The sequence below is a fragment of the Balaenoptera musculus genome, chromosome 1 (assembly GCF_009873245.2).
Source record: "Balaenoptera musculus isolate JJ_BM4_2016_0621 chromosome 1, mBalMus1.pri.v3, whole genome shotgun sequence".
NCBI lineage: Eukaryota > Metazoa > Chordata > Mammalia > Artiodactyla > Balaenopteridae > Balaenoptera > Balaenoptera musculus.
This window is the reverse complement of record NC_045785.1, coordinates 111,692,477-111,718,675: the sequence shown is the minus strand read 5'-3', so window position 1 is coordinate 111,718,675 and position 26,199 is coordinate 111,692,477. Positions and strand designations below refer to the sequence as shown.

The 26,199-nt window shown below is 41.8% G+C and overlaps 2 protein-coding genes and 1 long non-coding RNA gene across 3 annotated transcripts in view; 2 read left to right on the top strand and 1 right to left on the bottom strand.

The window, feature by feature from the left end:
* The window catches only part of INTS3 (integrator complex subunit 3), a 39,069-nt gene extending 28,411 nt beyond the window's left edge, over positions 1-10,658 (bottom strand). Inside the window, exons 1-3 of the mRNA XM_036847764.1 lie at positions 9,923-10,658; positions 1,970-2,053; positions 902-985 (exon numbers count right to left, since the gene is read on the bottom strand). Of these exons, the coding sequence (XP_036703659.1) occupies positions 902-985; positions 1,970-2,053; positions 9,923-10,084 (330 nt within the window). The 5' untranslated portion in view covers positions 10,085-10,658. The remainder of the gene's footprint in view (positions 1-901; positions 986-1,969; positions 2,054-9,922) is intronic.
* Positions 10,246-11,831, top strand: LOC118892832. The gene is made up of 2 exons (XR_005019352.1): positions 10,246-10,331; positions 11,566-11,831. It is a non-coding gene; the product is annotated as an uncharacterized LOC118892832 (long non-coding RNA).
* Positions 11,832-15,249: 3,418 nt separating this feature from the next.
* LOC118892824 (tubulin alpha-1B chain-like) lies at positions 15,250-16,730 on the top strand. The gene has a single exon (XM_036847797.1). It carries the CDS (start codon positions 15,366-15,368, stop codon positions 16,611-16,613), a length of 1,248 nt encoding a protein of 415 aa, XP_036703692.1. The 5' UTR covers positions 15,250-15,365; the 3' UTR covers positions 16,614-16,730.
* Positions 16,731-26,199: the final 9,469 nt, after the last annotated feature.

Sequence of the window (26,199 nt, the reverse complement as noted above, 5' to 3'; positions counted from 1 at the left end):
ACCATTCTACATAAAGGAGACACTTCTATTTGTGAAGAACCTCAGACTAATTTTTATACAGTAGTCCTCACGAAGTCTGACTCCAGTGTACTCTTAATCACTACATTATTACTGCCTCACCTAACATTAAGCTCATTTATCTATCTATCTATCTATCTATCTATCTATCTATCTATCTATCTATCTATCTATCTATCTATTGGCTGCGCTGCGAGGCTTTCAGGAACCTGGGCCACAGCAGTGAAAGCCCGGAATCCTAACCACTAGGCCACCAGGGAACTCCCAAGCTGTCTAATTTAAATCCTACTTGCTGCAATGTTAAACCTGGTTTCTGTTCACCTGCACTGATAAAACCTGCAAACTACAAGTCACACTCTTCTGGATAAGAACTCTCAATGGACTTGCTTATATTTGTGCTCTTCTCTGGATTAAATCCCAACTCTTTTAGCCTTGACTCATAAATCTACAATTTTTAAGTCTTTATTGAATTTTTTACAATATTGCTTCTGTTTTATGTTTTGGGTTTTTGGCTGCCAGGCATGTGGGATCTCAGCTCCCCGCCCAGGGATCGAACCCACACCCCCTGCATTGGAAGGCGCAGTCTCAACCACTGGACCACCGGGGAAGTCCCTAAGTCTACAATTTAAAACTCTTTAAATGCTTTTTCACTCTCACAACTGCCTTTTCTTGCCTTTTAGCTTCAGAATCTGGAAAAAGAGAAAGGACTTTAGTCAGAGTGACCAATTTACTGAGTGAAAAGGGAGTTGCAACTGTATTTGGAGAACAAGATGATCTAGCCCTGGTCAAAGGGTGTGGTACTATTCCAGTTAAACCATAAGTTCCACCGTATTCTCAGCTCATATCTGAGAAGGGAGTGTGGGTCCAGAGAAGGGAGTCTTACCTTCTGGGCTTGGGCAGGTTCGGTGAGGACAAGCGTGAAGAGGCCCAGGCAGATTTCCTCGTGCTGGGGGGGGCCTTTGCATACCTGGGATATGAGGAAAGAAAAAACTAGTTGTCACTCACGGGAGGAAAGTTCTTGAGCGCAGCTGCTCCCAGAAAATTTGGGACTCTTGAGTGACCTGCAAAGGAGAATCATCAACTCTTAAATCTGATGATTTCCTTCTCCTAAAAGTGATGGAGCATCTGTTTTAGGAGAGAGGTGGAGGGAAAGGATGGATCCATACTGCTTTCTCCAAGGCTTGATGAAGGACGGAGGCAGAAAATAAAAAGAGTGTTTAAAATGAGAAAAAAAAAAAAACCCCTACTCCACACCTTTACCAGACCTTAACAGGCTTTAGTAGAGAGGGAGCTGCAAACAGTCATTCATGGATTAACAAGTGCACCTACCAAGTCAAGACCTTGGACAAATCACTGAACCTCTGATATTTGTAAGGTGAAGACATAATAAGAATAATTACTACTAATAAGTAAGAAATATTTACTGAACATTCACCATGCGCCAGAAACTACTCTAAATCCTTTACATGTATTACTTTAAATCCTTTCACCCTCACAGACTGATTAAGAAATGTAAAAGATCAAATATGTGAGAATGATTTACAAAGAAAAAAGCCACCACAGAACGATGAGTTATTTTTTAAAGTTGTTATTCAAAGACACCTAAGGCTCCAACAGATGGGATTCCCACATTAAGAAAGAAAGAGAGGAGAGGGAGAGGGGGGTGGTGGTGGGATGAACTGGGAGATTGGGATTGACATATATACACTAATATGTATAAAATAGATAACTAATAAGAACCTGCTGTATAAAAAGTAAATAAATAAATAAAAGAAAGAAAGAGAGGAGTTGGGAAGCCTGGTTCAGGAAACCAAGACATTAACTTCAACCCCCTAGTTCTTAACCACTGAAGTCTTTCCATCTTTTTTTTTTTCTTTCTTTCCATCTTTTTGATCATGTCTGAAAGCTTTCAAAGAAGCAGAAATGGGTACGGGGAGAGTATTATACTCACGTAGGCATTGAGGGCGTCATTGGCCTCTCTCTCTGAGACACCAGTAGTCATCGATGTCACAATGCTCATACATCTTTCCAACCTCTGTGAAGGGGTGAGAAAAAATTCAGAGTGCTCCATACCACCACCTGTGATGTATTTCTGGCCCCCAATAAAGTTTTTTAAAAATTTAAATCTCATCACGTCTCTAGACCTAACTACCAGTTTACAAGTCAAGTCACCATGAGGATATAATCAGCAGAGTCCAGAATGTATAAATCATGACAGGCTTCCTGATTTCTTTAACATTTAAATTGCAAGGAAAAAAGCAGGGAGGGAGAACCCCATGTATTAAAAGAAGCTTAAGGGAATTCCCTGGCAGTCCAGTGGTTAGGATTCTGTGCTTTCACTGCCGGGGCCTGGGTTCGATCCCTGGTAGGGGAACTAAGATCCCACAAACCACGAGCCATGGCCAAAAAAAAAAAAAAGAGCCTTAAGATTTCAACCCCTTGAATAAAATAAGAATCCATGAGTCCATGCTGATAGACAGATATGTACATACATGATAAATAAAGGGAAAGCTCTTCCTTACAGTGGAATGCCAACTAAAAATGCAGAAGGAATGACAGGAATAATAACTGATTCAGGCAAATATCATCAATGAATGCTAAAACCAGAGGCAAAACTTTCACAAGAGAATATTTACATAGGTTCAAAATACTAATTACAAAGGGAAAATAACTGTAGGAAATCCTGAAGGATACCACCTTAACCTTAAGTGATCAGGGTTAATATCCCAAATAACAAGACAAACTGACAGCTGACATACGTGCCTCTGATATGGTGCGCTGAAAAGGCTAAACATCACTTCTATGGTTTTCTTGCACAATATGAATAATCTCAGTCTAATCATGAAGAAATTTCGACAACCCAAATTGAGAGAGATTTATAAAATAACTGGCCTGTCAAAGTGTTTAAGGTGAAGGACAGAGATAGGACTAAGAATTAAAGAGATAGTACACCTAAATGCAATGTGTGATCCTGGACTGCTATAATGGACATTATTGGGACAACTGGTAAAATATGAATATGTACTATAAGAGTAACGTATCGATGTTAAATGTTCCGACTTAGATAATAAAACAGGGATTATGTAACAGAGGATCCTTGTTCTTAGGAAATACTCCCGGAAATATTTATATCTTAAGTGGCATTGCGGCTGCAACTTACTCTCAAAACGTTAAAATAATAATATGTATATAGAGAGATCATGAAAAACCAAATGCAGCAAATGTTAACAATTGGTGAATCTGGGTGAAGAGTATATGAGAGTTCTATGTCTTACAATTTTTCTCTAAGCTTGAAATTATTCTAGTTATTAAAAAATTAGGGCTTCCCTGGTGGCGCAGTGGTTGAGGGTCTGCCTGCCAATGCAGGGGACGCGGGTTCAAGCCCTGGTCTGGGAAGATCCCACATGCCGCGGAGCAACTGGGCCCGTGAGCCACAATTGCTGAGCCTGCGCGTCTGGAGCCTGTGCTCTGCAACAAGAGAGGCCGCGATGGTGGGAGGCCCGCGCACCGCGATGAAGAGTGGTCCCCACTTGCCGCAACTGGAGGAAGCCCTCGCACAGAGGCGAAGACTCAACACAGTCATAAATAAATAAATAAAAGAACGTGAATTTCTTTAAAAAAAAAAAAAAAAAAATCTCCCTCACTCCCTACTTCCTTCCTCCCTTCCTCTTTTCTCCCTCCCTCTCTTCCTTCCATTCTTTCAAAAAAAAAAAAAAAATTAAAGGGATATATCAACTGAATGTAACAAATGGGTGATCCTTGTTTGATTACTGATCTGAAAAACCAATTATAAAAAGAATTTATGGGAATTCCCTGGTGGTCCAGTGGTTAGGACTCTGTATTTTCACTGTTGTGGGCCCAGGTTCAATCCCTGGTTGGGGAACTAAGATCCCGCAAGCCATGCCACAGGGCAAAAAAACCCCCAAAAAACCCAATAAAGCACCTGAGGAACTTAAGGAAAAAAACCTTTAAAAAAAAAAAAAAAAGAATTTATGAGAGAGTCAGTTTGAACAATGAGTATATTATTAACATTGAGGAATTATTGTTAATATTTTTAGGTATGATATTGTGGCTATGTTAAAAAGAAAAAAGTTCATCTCTCATAGACATATATATGAAATACCTACAGATGAAATGATACAGCTTGGATTTGCTTCAAAATAATCCAGAGGAGACTAAAGGGAGATAAAACAAGATTGCCATGTACTGATAAGTACTGAAGCAGAGTGATGGCTCCAGGGCAATTATACTATTCTATTTTTTTTATGTTTGAAATGTCGCTCCAAAAAGATAAAAACAAACTTGTAAAAAAAATGAGTGTAGGAAAGAAAAGGACTAATGAAGAACAAAAGGCCAAACTAAAACCTTCCTGGGTCTCTAGTCAAACAAAGGTGGGGAGAGCTGCATTAAAGTCCATCCAAGGACCATTCTTAATTACAAAGGCTAACTCTAAGACAGCATGTGCTCAACTTTCCAAGGAGATCTTAAGTCACTGATCCTGTTCCAAAGCATTTAATACTAAACATTGAGAAAATATTGACAAAATGTATCTCATTTAAGTCAGTGAGCCTCTCCATTATTACCACCTAAACTACTTCCTGAGTCTTTTAAAATTTTATCTTGAGGATTAACCCCAAAACTGTTTAAGAAAACCACTTCCCAATTCCCAGTGATAATGATGCTAGCAAAACAGGGACAAAGGCAGACAATTTACCTCCCCCAATCCTAAAGGTCATCACAAAACATCTTGTTGAGAACTACCACATTGTCAAGAACTGACAAATAAGGACAACAGGAAAGAGGTCTAGGAATGAAAGACCACCACGTTTCTCCTTTGACCATCATCCTGAGTTTGCCTACGTCCGTCCCTACCCAAGAGCAAAGTAGAACTGAGTGTTAAGACGAGGAGCTCCCATAGCCACAAAAATTCAACCTAAATTAGGCCCAAAGCCACCCAGGTGTGACAACGTCACTACCCAGCATCAGGTCTGACTATCCTCCAAAATAGGTCAGATAAGCGTGCTTAGCCTTAATCAACAGCACCTGCGTACTTGTAAAAAGGAGCTGTGAGATCACAGGAAAGCTGAGTTGTAAATCTCACAACCCACCTCTCCCACAAACTCTGAGATCCATCATTACCTAGCCCAGCTCCTATAAGATAGGGGGAGGGAAGAAAAAAACCTCAGGTTGTATTTTCTCTTTTTAAATCTTATCCCTCTCCTCCTAAGATAGTTATCAACGACTGGAGGACCAGTTCCTCCAGTTGCTAAATCCAGGGTGTTCTTGCTGGGAGCTCTGCGAGGCCTTGCTTACCCGGCCTGGCTTAACAAACAGTTTCAGAGTGGAGGAAGACGGTGAGCAAGCAGCAGCACAGCATCCTAAAACCCTAGATATTACTTCCTACTAAAAGGAAGAAATATCTGTTGAATCAACAGAGATGCAAGGGAAGTCAAAAGAGCAGCTGGCTGAGGAGCCAACTGACAAGCAAGGAAGAGGATTCCTCCACCACTGGCAAGTCTTAGGCTAATCTTAGGTGAGTTACTTAACTTACCAAGACTTATTTAATCCTTTACTTATAATACCCTGGTTTTCTTACCTGAAAAATAGAGACAAAGCCTATATCACAAGGTTGCTCTGAGGATTAAACAAGATAACATACGTGAAAGCACCTAGCAGGTAGCCTCAGTTGAATTAGCCTCTATTCCATCTGTGAAAAAGCTCAGCGATCACACAACTAAGTCCATGAGGACCAGACCACCCCCCCCAACGCCCCCTGCCACTACTTCTAATGGCATGTCCTCAAAGATCCCTGAAAACCGAGCCCTCCTACTACAGGACATGGGTAAGTCCCTGACCAGGCTGCAAAGCTTCCTCTCCTACTTTTGCCTTCTATGAGAGAAGAGTAACGGGAGAGGGGAGGAGGTCTGACGGATGGACCCTGCACCAAGGTCCTCACACAAAGCTGGATACACAGCCCTATGGGGTGGCCTAGTTTCTAGCTATGATGTAACACAGAGACCTTGGACTAAACCAGGGTTCTCTAGGCCTCTCCTCGATATTCTAAGCTCCACTCAGAGGCCTGAGTCAATTCTATGGGTCACTGCCCAGTCAAGAAATAAAAGTGGCCTCTTGGAACAGGGAGGCCCAGCTAAGGATGTAGAAAGTGGGAGAGTCCAGAATTTGGAGGCGTGGATAAAAGCAATGAGGAAAGAAATGTGAGGGTCAGTCCTTCCTAGGCAATAGAAGTATATAAAAGATGCTGCTCTTCCTGAACTACAGAAACTACTTTTCCAAACAGAGATGGGAGAACTAATTACAAATCATTCAGAATGACTGAAGGACCACATCCCCTCAAAGAGGGCTGCAGGAAGCCAGATCCCTACAATCAAGTAGCAGTACCCCTCTTCCCCCCAGTCTCCAGAGGCCCTTAGTAAAGACGGAATCACACACGCAGCTGCCAACAATTGCTGGCAGAATGACTCTGTTCAGAGTAAGCCCTTCACAACAGCACCTCAGAGAGCTGAGTAAATATTTACCATCTCTAGGAGCTTCTAAAATAATTTTTCTAGTACTAAAACTACCTGACCATGGTTTCCATGACAACAGCAGTAGATGGAGTGGGGGTGGAAAGCGGGGAGGTCTTCTAGTTTGCAAGTATACACCTGAAGCTGGAGACTGAAGTCTGAGGATTGCTCTAACCTCTCAGTTTCCCCTCCCTCGGCCAGGTGAATACACAGTTTGTTAAAAACTGTATATTGGGCTTCCCTGGTGGCGCAGTGGTTAAGAATCTGCCTACCAATGCAGGGGACACAGGTTCGAGCCCTGGTCTAGGAAGATCCCACATGCCGCGGAGCAACTAAGCCCTCGAGCCACAACTACTGAAGCCCGCACGTCTAGAGCCCATGCTCCACAACGAGAAGCCACTGCAATGAGAAGCCCGCGCACCGCAACAAAGAGTAGCCCCCGCTCGCCGCAACTAGAGAAAGCCCGCACACAGCAAAGAAGACCAATGCAGCTAAAAATAAATTAATTAATTAAAAAAAAAACAACTGTATATTAAATACTGCCCCTTTATGGGAAGTCAGTGGCCTTGAGGGACTTAAATCCAAAGGCTTAAGGAAAAGAAGATATGATCTGACCTACAAAATCCCCAAGGACCCACATTAGTAAAGAACTACTAAAAGAACTGGGTTCCAAGTATTCTACAACCAAGAGTCACTTTTATATGAAATGAGGATTTAAGGGGAAAAAAATTAGAGGTGACTCAAAGCCCATTCCCTGGAGAATCTTCACAGACCGGACGTGAATTACTCCTTGGAGAAAACCTGGAAGGGACATACCTCTAACCAAACGCAACCCTGAGACCTGTCCATAGCTTAAGAGGAAGTTCTAACTTGTTTGGGCCACAGCTCCTGCTTTTAGCCTGATTTCAAAGTGGACAGGGTCATTCTCCACAGAGGAGTGACCGGGAGCTTTGAAGCCTTGTGAAACTAGGAGCTACATGTTCTAAACCCCTCCAATCTTTGGCACTATTTTCATCTCATTCCTCAAATCTGGATGGAGATGAGCAAGAATTCCCCATTCAAAGAGAAGAACAGGGCCAAAGAGAAGAAAGGATACAACAAATGCTCCCTTGGGTAGAAGAGGCACAGTCCCTGCCTGGGATGCTCTTCACCAGTGCTTTATACTCCAGGCCTCTAAGGGCCTTTCCTCATCACACCCAGCTGTAATGACTGCAGTCTCTTCACTACCCTCGCGGGGTTTTTGTGTTTACCTTTCTTGTGAGTGCGTTAACTCAGTCTTTAGACGATAAGCTCTGGAAGGCAGGCCTTGGGTCTTCCTCATTCTATTTTCCTATCAGACTCAGCACAGAGTAAGTATATATCTGGTCAGCAAGCTACTGCCTCTGTGTTCCTGGGCAATAGGTGGGCCTATGCTGGAAAATAACCAAGCCAGAACAAGCAGAGATCAGTTGACACCACGTTTTGATAACTTCTGTGTGCAGAGATCTGTGCGGAGACCCAGAGGAAGAAACCAATAAGTCTTGACCTTAGAGACACTCTGCTCTAGTGGGAACCACATACATGGGGTTAAAAGCAGTGCCAAGGCTTGTTGGAAAATTCAAATGCAAAGAACAAAGGGCAGAGAAGGAAAGAGGGGAGGCCGACACATTCTGGGAAACACCTACACCACAAAGGATATCAGGAAAAAAAGGAGACCCTCCCTCCCCCTTCTCTCTGGAAACAGTTGAAAGTTCACTCTCAAGACAGTCCAAAAAAGCAAGAAAATAAATGCTTCCTCTCTTTTGTGGTCCCCTTCTGCCATATCATTTCGCTTACTAGCAAACATGTCACTACTCAGAACAGGATGCTGTGGTACAAATTAGAGCAGGACGACCTTTCCAGCAATCAGGGTGGGGAATAAACAGAGTTCCACCACCCTTGGGGTCTCTTCCCCTCCACCCAACTGGTGTAGGGATCAAAGGTAGTCAATGACTTTCTTGCTACAATTCTAGAGTTTCAGTGCTAGAACACAGGGCTCAATAAATACTTTGACAATGACAGTGGCCATTTCTAAAAAAGCAGATAATTTAAATTGCCAGGCAATCCTGGCAAAGTCACTTGTATTTATTTTGGGAATACATTACTTTTAGAAGTATTGTTTATGTTCCTAATTATATCTACCTTAGCTGATAAAAACAACAGCAGAAAACAAACTTTGATTCATCTAAATGCACATAGAATTATCGGGGAGAAGCATGATGGGAAGCCAGCCAGTCTGTGAACAGACACTTGCGATGGATAATTCACAAAGTTGCTATCCAGCCGCTCCTTGATTCACAAAGCTCATTTTTGCATGTATGTTCCACCATCTTGTATCTGCACCAACATTTTTTTCAAATTTAAACTATGAACTCCACCTAGCTGCTTGACCACCCTCTAACATCTGATAAAGAGCAGTGACAAAGTTAGAAGCAGGGAAATGGCCAGTGAAGAGCCAGAGCCTAATAATTTACTCATCCTGTCCCTGGATAACCACTAAGTTGAATGCATTAGGTCTTGCAAACAGTCCAGCAATCATGTCCCACTTCTGGGTCTCACATTCCTAAGTATGTCTTTTCATGTATAGCAGTGGAAAGGGATAAATGATCAACTCTGGACTGTCAGGGACAGGGTAAGAGGAACAAGTCGGGGAGGGTCAGGTCAATTATTCAGTAGTCTAAAATCCCCATTCAGGCCCACTGCATCGCCTCACCCTACCCTCTTTCTCAGCATCTGTGTGTTCTCTCCTTTGTGTGTGTGCTATCTGGTTCTGAAGGAGAGTCCCCTAGGTCCCATTCACCCCGCACCTCACCCCACTACCTAACAAAACACAACTCACTTTTCCTTAAGTCCTCACTCATTCTAAATGCCCAGTTAACATCACTGGCAATTGACGGTGTCTACATGAAGTCAATACTATCTAACAGGAGGGTCCACGGTCTCCTGCAAGCTCCTCTCAGCCCCCCAGATACCTACACACACATACATTACTTCTCAACTCAATATATGACCTAAGATGAAACAGGGTAACTATTTATAATAGCTGTGGCCTGTAATGGGAAAGGAATGTCAAAAATAAATTCAGTTGATCTGGATGCTGTCTGTATCCCTTCCTGATCAACACCCGCGCCCCCACCCCCCATTTTCACACTAGTAGCTACTGTTGCTGTTTCGACCTGTCCAGGAAGTTGGCCCACACTTCCTCCTTCACTTCCTCCTTCACGAGCAGGAAGTCTATAGCAGTGTTTGTGCTGTCTTAGAAAACACGTGAAGGCCTCCTCCCCCACCCCCACCCCGTATTCGCTCCAGTTTCCCTCCTCAACCCCACTTCTTAACTCCCTTCCCCACCCCCCCACACCTACCTCCTCTAACTCATCCTTGGCATCCAAACTGGTTGAAAGTAGCAGCCTCCCCCCTCCTGGGGCTCCTGCTCCCGCTCCTCCTCCACCTCCCGCTGCTCCCGAAGCAGCTGCTGCTGCTGCTGCTGCTGCTGCTGCCGCCCCCTTTCCCTTCTGTAACTCCATGGCTGCAGCCGGGAGACGGGAAAAGGCCAGGGAGTGGATGGATGGGAAGTCCTAGAAAGGGGGAATTGGGGATTGCCAGGGACTGGGGGGCAAGAGGGACAAGTGGGGGAGGGGAAGGAAAGGTTCCCTGGCCTCTCCACTCCTCCCTCCTCTCCGACGGGCCGCTCCTGTGCAGGAGGCAAGGCAGACGGGCCTCCAGGTCCTGCCTCTGGAGTGGCAGTGCTGAGGAAACACCGTTAGCTCTTAAGTATGCTGGGGTAAGGGTCTGCACCCCTACGGGAAGGGTAGGAGAGGCTTCTGTCCCTGAAGAAGTGGAAGAGCAGCCCTTTCTGCCTTCTGACCCTAAGAGAAGCAAAGAAAACCCTAAGTTTCTGCCTCAGGAGGTGGGGGAAAGAGGAGTCCTGCCCCTGAAGCATGGGGTAGGAAACCTTCCTGGCTGGTGCCCCAAGGGTTGGGGAGCGAGGTTCCTTTGGTTCCGGCCCCCAGGAGTGAGGGTGATGCAGTAAGCGCTATAGGAGGACACGGAGGACCAGCTTCTCCCTACACCACACAGAGGCGGCCATGGTGGAAGGGCGGGGGGTGGGAAGACCAAGGGCGACGGCGGGGGAGGGGGAGGAATCGTGGAGGCCCGCGCCGGAAGTGAGCAGTCGCGGTCCCTGGCCTCCGCCAATAGCGGCTTCCGCGGTGGCGCTGAGTCTCGAAGGAGTAGGCCGACGTCGGCCCGCTGGCCTTTTCCCGGGCTGCCAATGGTATTGAGCAGAAGAGACACCGGCCTGATGGACAACCGCGTGCCCAATCGCATCCCTCCTTTGCTCTCGGAGGGCGGGGCAGAACGACTTCCCGGAGGTGGGGTGGGTGTGAGAGATTATCAGGAAGGAGAGAGGCTGCGCTTGCGTATATTAAAGCGCGTGCGCGGCGCTGGCCTCCGCCCTCTTTTCCTCCCTTATTCGGAAGCTAGGGTGGGTACGGGAACCTGGCGCCGTTCCTAGGTAGCTTTGGGAAACCCGAAGGCTAGCTACGAATTGATAGTGCATTCACTATCAATTCATAGGAAGTGGAGCCCTAACCCTTAAGCAGTCCCAGAGCAAGTGTCATCGGATGGTGTGGAGCCAGCTCCCGGAGCTAAGACTACGTCACACAAGCCAGTGTATGCGTTCATGCAAATGCAGTTATCAGCCGGACGTTGCCAAAAAAAAAAAAAGTTCATGGGCCCACTTGTGCACTAGAATCGTGTACTGATTCATTAGAATCGTGCATGGATTCATTATTAGACAGGCTTCTGGAAGCCCTATATTGTTCTCCTGCCTTATCTGTGTTCGTGTCAGCATTTGTCCCCAGCAGCCCAGTGTGGAAGCTTGTTTTTGACATTCATTATTTTCTTCCCATATTCAGTCACTAAAGGCTGTTTGATTTTTTTTCTTAGAAATGTCTCTGAGGCTTCCCTGGTGGTGCAGCGGTTAAGAATCTGTCTGCCAATGCAGGGGACACGGGTTCGAGCCCTGGTCTGGGAAGACCCCACATCCCGCGGAGCAGCTCAGTGCACCAAAACTACCCAGCCTGCGCTCTAGAGCCCACAAGCCACAACTACTGAACCTGCGTGCCACAACTACTGAAGCCCGCATGCCTACAGCCCATGCTCTGCAACAAGAGAAGCCACCGCAATAAGCCCGCGCACCTCAGTGAAGAGTAGCCTCGGCTCCACGCAACTAGATAAAGCCCGCACGCAGCAGCAGAGACCTAACACAGCCAAAAATTAAAAAAAAAAAAAAAGAAATATCTCTGGAATTTGTTCCTCTCTAGCCTCTCTCTCTCTCTATATATATATATACATATATATATATATATATGTATATATAGTATATCTTTAGGGGTTACAATGGATTCTAATCCATTCAACATCCTGCCACTTCTCTAATCTTACTAAACTACCCTCTCAGCCACTTTCTAAATTTCCCAAGTCCTTAGTAAACCTATCTGACTCATCCCTACCTAATCAATATAGTCTCCCAAGACTTTAAATTCCTATAATTAAAAAAAAACTGTCAGTAATAAAAACTCATAACAATTCAAACATTAAAGTTGAAGTGAACCCTCTTTTTTCCTTTTCACCCCTCCAGTCTTACTTCTTTTGAGTCATCAGTGTCACTAATTTGTTGTATATCTTTCCCTACTTTTTCAAACATGCATAAACACGTATCCACAGTTTATTTCTTTGGTTGTTTTCATTTGGCTTTTAACAAAAATAAAATCATGTTTTACAATTTCTTCCTTCTTGCTCAATTAACATTTATATCCTGGCAATTTTTTTCCCCAAATCAAAACATGGAAATCTACTTTATTCTATTTAACAACCTCAAAATATTCTCCTCCTCTCCTCTGAAGAAACTGAGCTCTTCCCTGATCCTGCCCCTACCTAGTTGATTTCTAGAACAAAAGACCTTCCATTTGTCAAAATCCAAACCTGTGTTGAAGGTAATTGAGATTGCATTACCTGTGTTGAAGGTAATTGAGATTGCAAATAGAAAGTTTTTTTTGGAGGCAGGGGAAACTATAGTTATCATTAATAAGAATCAAATAATAAGGCCCTAGAATCAAGAAAAAATAAAATTAAAAAGACAGTGCTGCAGAAAGTTCCTCCATCAGGGAGAAAAACAACCCAATGCCTAATAATCCTGAGAGGCTTTTGGGTTGTGACAATGGAGGATTTCTCCCTACCTCAGACAGAATGATGAATTAAAGAAAGGATCTGGGTAAAGACTAAAAAGGCATGCTTATAAAATATACAGAAAAACATAAAGTTGAGACTACTAGCTAATAGACTGGATTGCCAGATTGCACTGAAAAAGTTGTTAATGAGATCAGAGAATGAACTGAACATAAGAAGATATTTAATAGTGAAAAATGGCTTATTTACATGCCTAGGCCTTATTCTATTGGGTTAAAAGCCAAAAAGTGCTTTTGGTTTTTAAGTAAAAATAAAAGACACATTTTTCATTTTTCATCAAGAACTTTATTGAACAATGTATTCCCCGTTTTGTTTCACTACCTTCTGCCATTTTTCAGGCAGCTTCATAATCCCATCTTCCCAAAACTTTTTATCTTTTTGAGCAAAGAACTGTTCCAAGTGCCTTTTACAGTCTTCCAGGGAATTGAATTTTTTTCCACTAAGAGAATTTTGTAAAGACCGAAATAAATGGAAATCCGAAGGTGCAATGTCTGGTGAATATGGTGGATGAATCAGAACTTCCCAGCCAAGCTGTAACAGTTTTTGCCTGGTCATCAAAGAAACATGCGGTCTTGTGTTATCCTGATGGAAGAGTATGCGTTTTCTCTTGGCTAATTCCGGACACTTTTTGTCGAGTCCTGCTTTCAGTTGGTCTAATTGGGAGCAGTACTTGTGGGAATTAATCGTTTGGTCTTCCAGAAGGAGCTCATAACGGAGGACTCCCTTCCAATCCCACCATATACACACCATCACCTTCTTTGGATGAAGACCAGCCTTTGGTGTGGTTGGTGGTGGTTCCTTTCACTTGCCCCACGATCTTTTCTGTTCCACATTCTTGTACAGTATCCACTTTTCATCGCCTGTCACAATTTGTTTTAAAAAGGGAACGTTTTCATTACGTTTAAGTAGAGAATCGCATGTGGAAATATGGTCAAGAAGGTTTTTTTCGCTTAACTTATGTTGAACCCAAACATCAAAGTGATGAATATAACCAAGATGGTGCAAATGATTTTCAAGGCTTGACTTGGATATTTTGAGTATGTCGGCTATCTCCCGCATGGTATAACGTTGACTGTTGTCAATTAATGTCTCGATCTGATCGCTATCAACTTCAACTGGTCTACCCGATCATGGAGCATCGTCCAGCGAGAAATCTCCAGCACGAAACTTTGCAAACCACTTTTGACACATTCGATCAGTCACAGCACCTTCTCCATACACTGCACAAATCTTTTTGCGTTTCAATTGAGTTTCTACCTTTCTTGAAATAATAAAGCATAATATGCCGAAAATGTTGCTTTTTTTCTTCCGTCTTCAATATTAAAATGGCTACATAAAAATTCACCAATTTTGATAAGTCTTTTTTTAAATGCACACTGATATAACAGCTGTCACATACAATCTAACAAAATTGTTTTGAATGAAGTTAAAGACAACTAAGTGCTACTAGAGCCATCTTATGGAAAAAATGGAATGAGCCTTTTGGCCAACCCAACAGAAAGGATTTAAAACAAACAGGGATAAATGTGAGTTCCTGAAATTAATATTAAAAAATTAGTGAAGTGGGACAGGTAAAGATTTCTTAATAGACACAGAAATCATAATGGAAGGATGGATGAATTGGACTTCATTAAAATTAAGAACTGTCCATTAAAAGACATCATTAAAAGAATAAAAGACAAGCCATGGACTGGGAGAAAATATATGTAATGCACATATGTGACAAAAGACTGGTATCACAAGATGATAGATAGATAGATGATAGATAGATAGATGATAGACAGATAGATAGATGATAGATAGGTAGACAGACAGATAGATATAGATATATAAAAGACAGACAACTCATTTGAGAAATGGACAAAAGACGTAAGCTGGCATTTCACAAAGAAGGACATCCAAATGGTTAACAAACATATGAAAAGGTTGTCAACATCAACAGTCATTAGGGCAATAATACTAATTAAAACTACAATGTGATACTGGAAATTCTAGCCAGAGCAAATAGAAAAGGAAAAGAAATAAAAGACATCCAAATTGAAAAGGAAGAAGTAATGTTAAATATCTATGCACAGATGACAATCCTATATAGAGAAAACCCCCAAAGAATCCATAAGAGAGACCCTAGAGCTAATAAATGAATTCAGCAAAGTTGTAGGGTACAAGATCAGCACACAAAAACCAGCTGTGTTTCTGTGCAACAGCAGTGAACAGTCCAAAAAGGAAATTAAAAAGGCAATTACGGAGGGTGCGCTGGGCCGGGGGAAGGGGCCTGCGGCCATGGCACCAACTGTGCCCGCCAGCCCCTCCCCTCCCTGGACCGCTACTTAAGTGGCTCCCGCACCGCCCTCGCCTCAGTGCGTTACTTACCTCGCCTCTTAGTTTGTCGAGGAGGGTAACCGGGACCCGGTGTCTACTCCTGTGGCCTGCGCCTGCTGACCCACAGCCACCGTGCATGAGTGCATCTCCATCCACGTTGGCCAGGCTGGTGTCCAGATCAGCAATGCCTGCTGGGAGCTCTACTGCCTGGAACACGGCATCCAGCCCGATGGCCAGATGCCAAGTGACAAGACTACTGGGGGAGGAGATGACTCCTTCAACACCTTCTTCAGTGAGACAGGCGCTGGCAAGCATGTGCCCAGGGCAGTGTTTGTAGACCTGAAACCCATGGTCATTGATGAAGTTCGCACTGGCACCTGCCGCCAGCTCTTCCACCCTGAGCAGCTCATCACAGGCAAGGAAGATGCTGCCAGTAACTATGCCCGAGGTCACTACACCATTGGCCAGGAGATCATTGACCTCATCTTCCGAATTCGGAAACTGGCTGACCAGTGCACAGGTCTTCAGGGCTTCTTGGTTTTCCACAGCTTTGGTGGGGGAACTGGTTCTGGGTTCACCTCCCTGCTGATGGAACGTCTCTCTGTCGATTATGGCAAGAAGTCCAAACTGGAGTTCTCCATTTACCCAGCCCTCCAGGTTTCCACAGCTGTAGTTGAGCCCTATAACTCCATCCTCACCACCCACACCACCCTGGAGCACTCTGACTGTGCCTTCATGGTAGACAATGAGGCCATCTATGACATCTGTCGTAGAAACCTCGATACTGAGCGCCCAACCTACACGAATCTTAACCGCCTTATTAGCCAGATGGTGTCCTCCATCACTGCTTCCCTGAGATTTGATGGAGCCCTGAATGTTGATCTGACAGAATTCCAGACCAACCAGGTGCCCTATCCCTGCATCCACTTCCCTCTGGCCACATATGCCCCTGTCATCTCTGCTGAGAGAGCCTACCATGAACAGCTTTCTGTAGCAGAGATCACCAGTGTTTGCTTTGAACCAGCCAACCAGATGGTGAAATGCAACCCTCACCATGGTAAATACATGGCTTGCTGCCTGTTGTACCGTGGTGACATGGTTCCCAAAGATGTCAATGCTGCCATTGCCACAATCAAGACCAAGTACAGCATCCAGTTTGTGGACTGGTGCACCACTGGCTTCAAAGTTGGCATTAATTACCAGCCTCCCACTGTGGTACCTGGTAGAGACCTGGCCAAAGTACAGCGAGCTGTGTGCATGCTGAGCAACACCACAGCCATCGCTGAGGCCTGGGCTCGCCTGGACCACAAGTTTGACCTGATGTATGCCAAGCGTGCCTTTGTTCACTGGTATGTGGGTGAGGGCGTGGAAGAAGGAGAGTTTTCTGAGGCCCGTGAGGATATGGCTGCCCTTGAGAAGGATTATGAGGAGGTTGGTGTGGGTGCTGTTGAGGGAGAGGGAGAGGAAGAAGGAGAAGAGTACTAATTACCATTCCTTTCAGCCCTGCAGCATGTCATACTCAGAACTCCAGCTTCAACATTAGCTGACAGGAGTAAAAGCTTTCTGACTAGACTGTCTTCACTTTCAACTGTGATCATGTATCACTTTTCCATGTGTACCTGTAAGATTTTTCTGTCATGTCTGAAAAGTAAAGGCTTTAAGAAAGGAAAAAAAAAAAAAAAAAAAAGGCAATTATGGGAATTCCCCGGTGGTCCAGTGGTTAGGACTCTGAGTTTTCACTGCTGGTCCTCCAAGCCACATGGTGTGGCAAAAAAAAAAAAAAAAAAAAAAGGCAATTCCATTTATAATATCTATAATATTTATATAATATTTATAATATCTTCAAAAGAATAAATTACTTAGGAATAAATTTAAACAAGCGTGTAAAAGACTTGTACACTGAAAACTTCAAACTACTGCTGAAAGAAATTAAGGAAGACCTAAACAAATGGAAGACACCCCATGTTCGTGGGTAAGAAGATAATATTAAGCCGTCAGTGCTATACAAAACAACTGATCTACAGATTTAATGCAATCTCTATCAAAATTCCAACAGCCTTTTTTGCAGAAATGGAAAGCCAATCTATAAATTCACATGGAATTCCAAGGGGCTCTGAATAGCCAAAATAATCTTGAAAAAAAAAGAACAAAGTCAAGGGACTCACACTTCCCAATTTAAAAATTTACTATAATAAGCTACAGTAATGAAAACAGTGTTATTATATTGGTATGAATATAGACTTATAGATCAATGGAATAGAACTGAGAGTCCAGAAATAAGATAATAAATTTATAGCTAGTCAATATTTGACAAGGGTGCCAAGTTCATACAATGGGGAAAGAACAGTCTCTTCAACAGATAGTGATGGGACAACTGGATTTCCACATGCAAAAGAATGAAATTGGATACCCACCTCACACCATATACAAAAATTAACTAAAAATGGGTCAACAACTTAAATATAAGAGCTAAAACTATAAATCTCTTAGAAGAAAACATAGGATAAAAGCATTATGACATTGGATTTGGCAACGGATTCTTAGATATAATGCCAAAAGCATGAACAAAAAAAGTAAAAAGAAATAAACTGGACTTCATTAAAATTTAAAACTTTTGTACATCAAAGGATATTATCGAGAAAGTTAAAAGACAACCCATGGAAAGGGAGAAAATATTTTCATGTCATATGAGGGTTTAATATCCAGAATATATAAAGAACTCCTAAAACTCAAAAAGAAAAAAACAAACCACCCAATTAGAAAATGGGCAGAGGACTTGAATAGATGTTTGCCCAAAGAAGATACACAAATGGCCAATAAGCACATGCAAAGATGGTCAACATCATTAGTAATAAGGGAAATACAAATCAAATGCATGTTACAACATGGATGAACCTTAAAAACAATATGCTAAGTGAAATAATCCAGACAGGAAAGGATAACTATTGCATGATTCCACTTATATGAAATATCTACAATAGACAAATTCATAAAAATAGAAAGTAGATTAGAGGTTACCAGGGGTTAGGGGAGGTGGGAATGGGAAATCATTGTTTAGTGGTTATAGACCTTCTTTTTGAGGTGATGAATACATTTTGGGAATAATGTTGATGGTTATACAACATTGTGAATGTAATTAATGTCACTGACTTACACACTTAAAAATGGTTAAAATGGCAAATTTTGTGTTGCATGTATTTTACCACAGTAAAAAATAATTTTAAAAAACTACAATGAAAAAAATCACCGTTTGACAAAAATTATAGTAATAATGATTTAAGCAAGAATCAGAGAAACCCAAATTGAGAGACATTCTAAAACATAACTGGCCTGTCCAAAATGTTAAGGTCATTTAGACCTAAGACTGAAGGACTCTTCTAGATTAAAAAATACTGAGACATGACAACTATATGTAATGTGTGATCCTGGACTGGATCTTGGACTGAAAAAAAAAAATATTTTCTATAATGTACATTATTGGAACAATTGGAAATTGGAAAAATTTGAATACATGCTATAGACTAGATAGAAGTACATTTCCTGATTTTGACAAATAAATAATGGTTATGTAAGAGAATGTCATATATAATTTATACATATATAAAATAATATATTAATATGTATATTTATACTTATATATATAAAATCCTAACCCTTCATGTTATAGATATAGATATATAGATGTATACAGATAGGTAGATAGAAAGGGAGAGAAAGAGAATGATAAAGAAAATGTGGTAAAATGTTAATGGGTAAATCTAGTTGAAGGATGTACAGAAGTTCTTTGTACCCTTCTTGCAACAGTTCTGTAAATTAAAAATTACTTCAATTTTTTAAAATTTCAAAAAGAAACTTATGAGATACCACTAAACACTTATGAGAATGAAAAGACTGACAATACCAAGTGTTGGTGAGGATGTCCAGTGATTGGCACTATCATAACACTGTTGGATGGTGTGGAAATTAGTCTAATTACTTTAGTAAACCATTGAACAGTATCTACCAAAGTTAAACAGTTGCCTGTCCCAGGACATAGTAGTTCCACTCTAAGTTTACAGCCAAGAGAAATTAGTGTATGTGTCCACTAAAAGGCATGTATAAGAAAGTTCATAGGACTTCCCTGGTGGTCCAGTGGTTAAGACTCCCTGCTTCCACTGCAGGGGGGCGTGGGTTTGATCCCTGATCAGGGAAGTTCCACATGCCAAGTGGTGTGGCCAGTAGCATTATTTATTACAGTAAAAAACTAGAAACAATTGTGAACCTAAAACTACTCTAAAAAATAGTCTTTTTTAAAAAAACTAGAAACAATCCAAAAGTCCATCAACAATAGAAAGGATACAGAAAGGAATAATATATATATTATATATATTCATATATATATATAAATCACTTTGCTGAAATCACACCTTAACTAACACAACATTGTAAATCAACTATGCTTCAATCAAAAAAAAAAAAAAAGAAAAAATAGGGACTTCACTGGTGGTCCAGTGGTAAAGAATCTGCCTTCCAACGCAGGGGGAGCAGGTTCGATCGCTGGTCAGGGAACTAAGATCCCACATGCCGTGGGGCAGCTAAGCCGGCGTGCCACAAACTACAGAGCCCACACGCCACAATGAAAGATCCCACATGCCTCAATGAAGATCCCGCATGCCACAACTAAGACCCAATGCAGCCAAAAAAACAGAAATTTTTTAAAAAATTAAAAAAAAAGAAAAACAATAAAAAGGATAAATAATTATAGATATATTAATACAATGGAATAATATATAGTGGTAAAAAAGAACAAACTCCATTACTCTCACAACACTGGATTCATCTCACAGACATAATGTTGACTGAAAGAATCCAGACACAGCACCAAAAAGAAGTCATGTATCAAGCCATGAAAAGACATGGAGGAGCCTTAAATGCACATTACTAAGTGAAAGAAGTCAATCTGAAAAGGCTGCATACTGTATGATTCCAACTTTATGACATTCTGGAAAAGGCAAAACTGTGCAGATGATAAAAAGATCTGGTTGCCAGGGGGTGGGTGGTGGGTGAAGGGATGAATAAGGAGAGCACAGAGAATTTTTAGGGCAGTGAAAATACTCTGTATGATATAATGATGGATACATGTCATTATACATTTGTTCAAACCCATAGAATGTACAACACCAAGAGTGAACCCTGAGGTAAACTATAGACTTTGGATGGTAATAATATGTCAATGTAGGTTCATCAATTGTAAGAAATGTACCAGTCTGGTGTGGGATGTTGATAATGGGGGAGGCTATACATGTGTGGGGCAGGGGGTATATGGGAAATCTCTGTACCTTCCCCTCAGTTTTGCTGGGACATTAAACTGCTCTTTAAAAAGTCTGAGCCCGTGCACCACAACTACTGAAGCCCGTGCACCTAGAGCCCGTGCTCCGCAACAAGAGAAGCCACCGCAATGAGAAGCCTGCGCACCGCAGCGAAGAGTAGCCCCCGCTCACCACAACTAGAGAAAGCCCGTGCAGCAATGACGACCCAATGTAGCCCAAAATCAATCAATCAATCAATTAATTAATTAACTAAAATAAAAAAGTCTTAAAGAAAAAAAAAAAGAACCCAGACACACTAGGTACACTATATACTGTGTCATTTCACGCATATGAAGTTCAAGAATACTTAAAGTTATCTATGCCAATATTAATAAGAATAATGACTGACTCTGAGGAGGTGAGGGTTGGAGGAGGTACTGATCGGGAAGGGTAATGAAGGCGACTTCTGAGGTACTAGGAACAATCAGATCTTCATTTGGGTGACGGTTATGTGGTTTATTTGGGTGATGGCATACACATGTAAAATTTTATTGAGCTGTACATTTTACTATATATATGTTTTACCTCAATTTTTAAAAACGGAGCAAATGAAATGAAATTGAGACACTAATTTTCATCTGTCAGGTTGGCAAAAATCCCAAAGTTTGAAAACAGTTGTCAAAGTTTTAGGGAATTAGTCATACTCATGTTTTGTTGGTGGGTGTACATATTGGTAAACCCTATATGGGGACAATTTGAAACAGATATAAGAACTACAAACACATATACTCTTTGACTCAGCAATCCCACTTCCAGGAGTTTCTCTTGCAGATATACTGCATGGAACACGACAAAGATATAAGATTACACATTAGGTATAGGTATCTGATTAAACATTACAACATTGTATGTAATAGCAAAAGATTGAAAACATGTCAATGTCCATCAACTAGGTTAATAGATTATGACATATCCACAAAATTAATACTATGCAGCTCAAAAAGAATAAGGAAGCTCTTTCCAAGTTGATATAGAAAAAGTTCAAAGATATGTCATTAAGTGAGCTAAGCAAGATGCTACCATTTGTGTAAGAAAGGGGAAAACATAATATATACTTATGTGTGCTCACACTCATGTAAAGAAACTTGGTAAGGACAAAAAGAAATTAATAAAAGTGTTTACTTATATTTACGTGGATATAGATGACAATGGGGCAGATGCAAGAGAAACTTTTCATTGTGTATCTTTATATACATATTTTATTTTTCAACTGTGTAATTGCTGATTTTAAAATTCAACTAGTTTAATTTAAAAGAAACTACCATAGGACTTCCCTGGTGGTGCAGTGGTTAAGCATCCGCCTGCCAGTGCAGGGGGACACGGGTTCGATCCCTAGTCTGGGAAGATCCCACATGCTGCGGAGCAACTAAGCCCATGTGCTCTACTACTGAGCCTGCGCTCTAGAGCCCGCGAGCCACAACTACTGAGCCTGCGTGCCACAACTACTGAAGCCTGCACGCTGCAACTACTGAGCCCACGCACGGCAACTGTTCCACAACAAGAGAAGCCACCACAATAAGAAGTCTGTGCACAGCAACTAAGAGTAGCCCCCACTCGTCACAACTAGAGAAAGCCCGCCTGCAGCAATGAAGACCCAACGCAGCCAAAAATAAAAAAAAAAGAAAGAAACTACCATGTGTGCCAGCAATTCTACTTCTGGATATTGATCTGAAGGAAAGGAAAACAACTTGAAAGGACATATGCACCCCCATGTGCATTGCAGCATTATTTACAATAGCCAAGATGGAAGCAACCCAAGTTTCCATTAGATGAATGGATAAAGAAAATGTGGTATGTATATTCAATGGAATATTATTCAGCCATAAAAGAAGGAAATCTTGCCATTTAGGACAACATGGATGGACCTCGAGGGCATTATGCTAAGTGAAATAAATCAGAGAAAGACAAATACTGTACAGCCTCACTTATATGTGGGCTCTAAAACAAACAAACAACAACAATAACAAAAATTGAACTCACAGATACAGAGAACAGATTGGTGGTCGGGGTGGGGCAGCGAAATGGCCACAAAGTACAAACTTCCAGTTACAAAATAAATAACTCATGGGGATGTAATGCACAGCAGGGTGACTACAGTAAATGATACTGTATTGTATATCTGAAAGTTGCTAAGAGAGCATTTCTTAAAAGTTCTCATCACAAGAAAAAAAATTATAACTCTGTGTGGTGTTGGATGTTAACTAGACTTACTGTGGTGATTATTTTGCAATCTATACACATACTGAATCATTATGTTGTACACCTGAAACTAATATAATATGTTGATTATATCTCATTTAGGGAGGGGGGGGGTTGGCTGTGATTCCCTGGGGACTGGATCCTGGGGAATTTTAGAGGTGGTATAGGGAAGGGCTGGAAATAGAAGAGGCAGATTTAATATGGACTAATGAAGCTTAGGCTTCTGAGCTACTCACTTGCACTGACTGCTTCCAAGACCCTGGGAGAGTGTCTAGCAATGGGCTCACGTGCGTTTGTAAAATTTGCAAAAGGGAGATATTTTAGCCATAATTTGCTAACACCACTCTTTTTCCACTCTGGCACCTCTGCAAGCTTCGCCTTCTGTTGTGTAGTATGAGAGGTGTTTTGGTGATCTGGCTAAGGTGAGGTTTAGTTGGAAATACATTTCGTTCGAGTTCAGTGGGATATATTTCCATAGTTTGCAGTCACTTTCATACACAGTTATTGCTAACCATTTCCACGTAGGAATAGCTTTCGGGAGTACTCTACCATGGACTAAGCAGGCTCATCCAGCATTATGACAGGTACAGGGCCAGAGACTATATGAACATAGGATGTGAACATAACTTTTATGCTGAGCTCTGGAAGCACATGATTAGTAGAGAAGAAACAAGATTTGAAATACACAGAGAGCCAGAAACTAGTCTATGGAAAATTCTTCTAGTCACCAGATGTGTAAAATTGTAAAGGGAGAATTCAACTTTCCTTGATACCTAGTCAAAACAGAAGTTCTCTCCCATCAGGAATATACTCAGTTATCTAGTATATAATTATAAACATAGTTTTTTCACTTTTTGATGAAAATTGTGCAAAATATAATTTTTCATCAGAACTTCTGATGTAGGGCATAAACCTGCAGCAGTATTATAAACAGCAAGTTTGTATATGAAGTTACATGCTTTCTGTATCCCACTTATTGATAATAAAAAAAAATTTCACTTAACTTTGACAGAAGAAGGACTGAATTATCTTTCTATTCCCTCCATAGAGAATGATATCACAGAAATCATTGTCGGGCTTCCCTGGTGGTGCAGTGGTTGAGAATCCGCCTGCCAATGCAGGGGACACGGGTTCGAGCCCTGGTCTGGGAAGATCCCACATGCCGTGGAGCAACTGGGCCCGTGAGCCACAACTACTGAGCCTGCGCATCTGGAGCCTGTGCTCCACAACAAGAGAGGCTGCGACAGTGAGAGGCCCGCGCACCGCGATGAAGAGTGGCCCCCGCTTGCCGCAACTAGAGGAAGCCCACGCACAGAAACGAAGACCCAACACAACCAAAAAAAAAAAAAAAAAAATCATTGTCATATGAAAAGCCAATCAAAGAATATGCAACAAGAAAAGAAGGAAATAATATTATAGACGTGTCAGGCAGTTAATAAAGATATTGTTATTTTTCCAAGAAAAACAAACAACCCAATCAAAAAATGGGTAGAAGACCTAAATAGACATTTCTCCAAAGAAGACATACAGATAGCCAATAGGCACATGAAAAGATGCTCGACATCACTAATTATTAGAGAAATGCAAATCAAAACTACAGTGAGGTACCACCTCATACTGGTCAGAATGGCCATCATTAAAAAGTCTACAAATAACAAATGCTAGAGAGGGTGTGGAGAAAAGGGAACCCTCCTACACTGTGGGTAGGAATGTAAATAGGGGCAGCCACTATGAAAAACAGTATGGAGTTTCCTTAAAAAAATAAAAACAGGGTTGCCATATGATCCAGCAATCCCACTTCTGGGCATATATCCAGAAGAAACTATAATTCAAAAAGATACATGCACCCCAATGTTCATAGCAGCACTATTTACAATAGCCAAGACATGGCAGCAACCTAAATGTCCATTGACAGATGAATGGATAAAGAAGATGTGGTACATATATGCAATGGAATACTACTCAGCCATAAAAAAGAATGAAATAATGCCATTTGTAGCAACATGATGGACCTAGAGATTATCATACTAAGTGAAGAAAGTCAGAAAAAGACAAATCCATATGATATCTCTTATATGTGGATCTAAAATATGACACATGGACTTCCCTGGTGGTGCAGTTGTTAAGAATCCACCTACCTGCCAATGCAGGGGACATGGGTTCGAGCCCTGGTCTGGGAAGATCCCACATGCTGCAGGGCAAATAAGCCCATGCGCCACAACTATGAGCCTGTGCTCTAGAGCCCGTGAACCACAAATTCTGAAGTCCGCGTGCCTAGACCCCGTGCTCCGCAACAAAGAGAAGCCACTGCAATGAGAAGCCCGCGCGCAGCAACGAAGACCCACCACAGCCAAAAAATAAATAAATTTATTACAAGTAAATAAATAAAATATGACACAAATGAACATATTTATGAAACAGAAACAGACTCACAGACATAGAAAACAAACTTATGGTTACCAAAGGGAAAAGGGAGTGGGGAAGGGATAAATTAGGAGTTTGGGATTAGCAGATACAAACTACTATATATAAAATAGATAAACAACAAGGTTCTACTGTATAGCACAGGGAACTATATTCAATATCTTGTAATAAAGCATCATGGAAAAAAAGATATTGTTATTTTTCTAGGTTTTGGTATGTTTGGATGTTTGTTAGCTTTTCGAAATTTTAAATTTGTAATTTGTTGTAATTTATCTTCACATTCTAATTAAATATTTCATACCTAATTTTGTATTCTCTTTTTTTTATTTTTAGTTTATTTATTTTATTGATTTATTTTTTTGGCTGCGTTGGGTCTTCGTTGCTGCGCGCAGGCTTTCTCTACTTGCGGTGAGTCGGGGCTACTCTTCGTTGCGGTGCACGGGCTTCTCATTGCGGTGGCTTCTCTTGTTGCAGGGCTCTAGGCACGCGGGCTTCAGTAGTTGCAGCACACAGGCTTGGTAGTTGTGGCTCACGGGCTCTAGAGAGCAGGTTCAGTAGTTGGGGCGCCTGGGTTTAGTTGCTCCGCGGCACGTGGAATCTTCCCAGACCAGGGCTCGAACCCGTGTCCCCTGTATTGGCAGGCAGATTCTTAACCACTGCACCACCAGGGAAGCCCTGTATTCTCTTTCTTAAAGAGGACCCACCAGATTGCATAAACTTCAAGCCCCACAAAACCTGGATCCATCCTGGCTGGGGGCCAGCTGGAGAGGGACTCTGAGGAGACAGTAAGCCTGTCTAATGAGTATCTAGGTAGAAACACTGTGCTCTCAGTGACATAACCCTCCTCTTCTTCATCTCTTATATGAAATCTTTAGTAAAATAGGTATTTTTCACTTTAAAATTTAACAGAGTACAAGGTGGGAGAGACTTGGATTAACAGCAGCAATGTGAGAAAAACTGTGGAGGTGGGGGAAGGGAGAGGTATGTGTGACCACAAGTTCCATAATAGCCCATTGTGTGACAGAGGCAAGGAGGTGAGAGCTGCCTGATCTCTGCACTCCTCAGACTCACCTGGATGATTCTGCTCCTGACAGGGAGGC

Coding starts and splice junctions, on each gene's coding strand:
- LOC118892824 (XM_036847797.1), top strand. CDS start 15,366: ATGCCAAGTGACAAGACTACTGGGGGAGGAGATGACTCCTTCAACACC.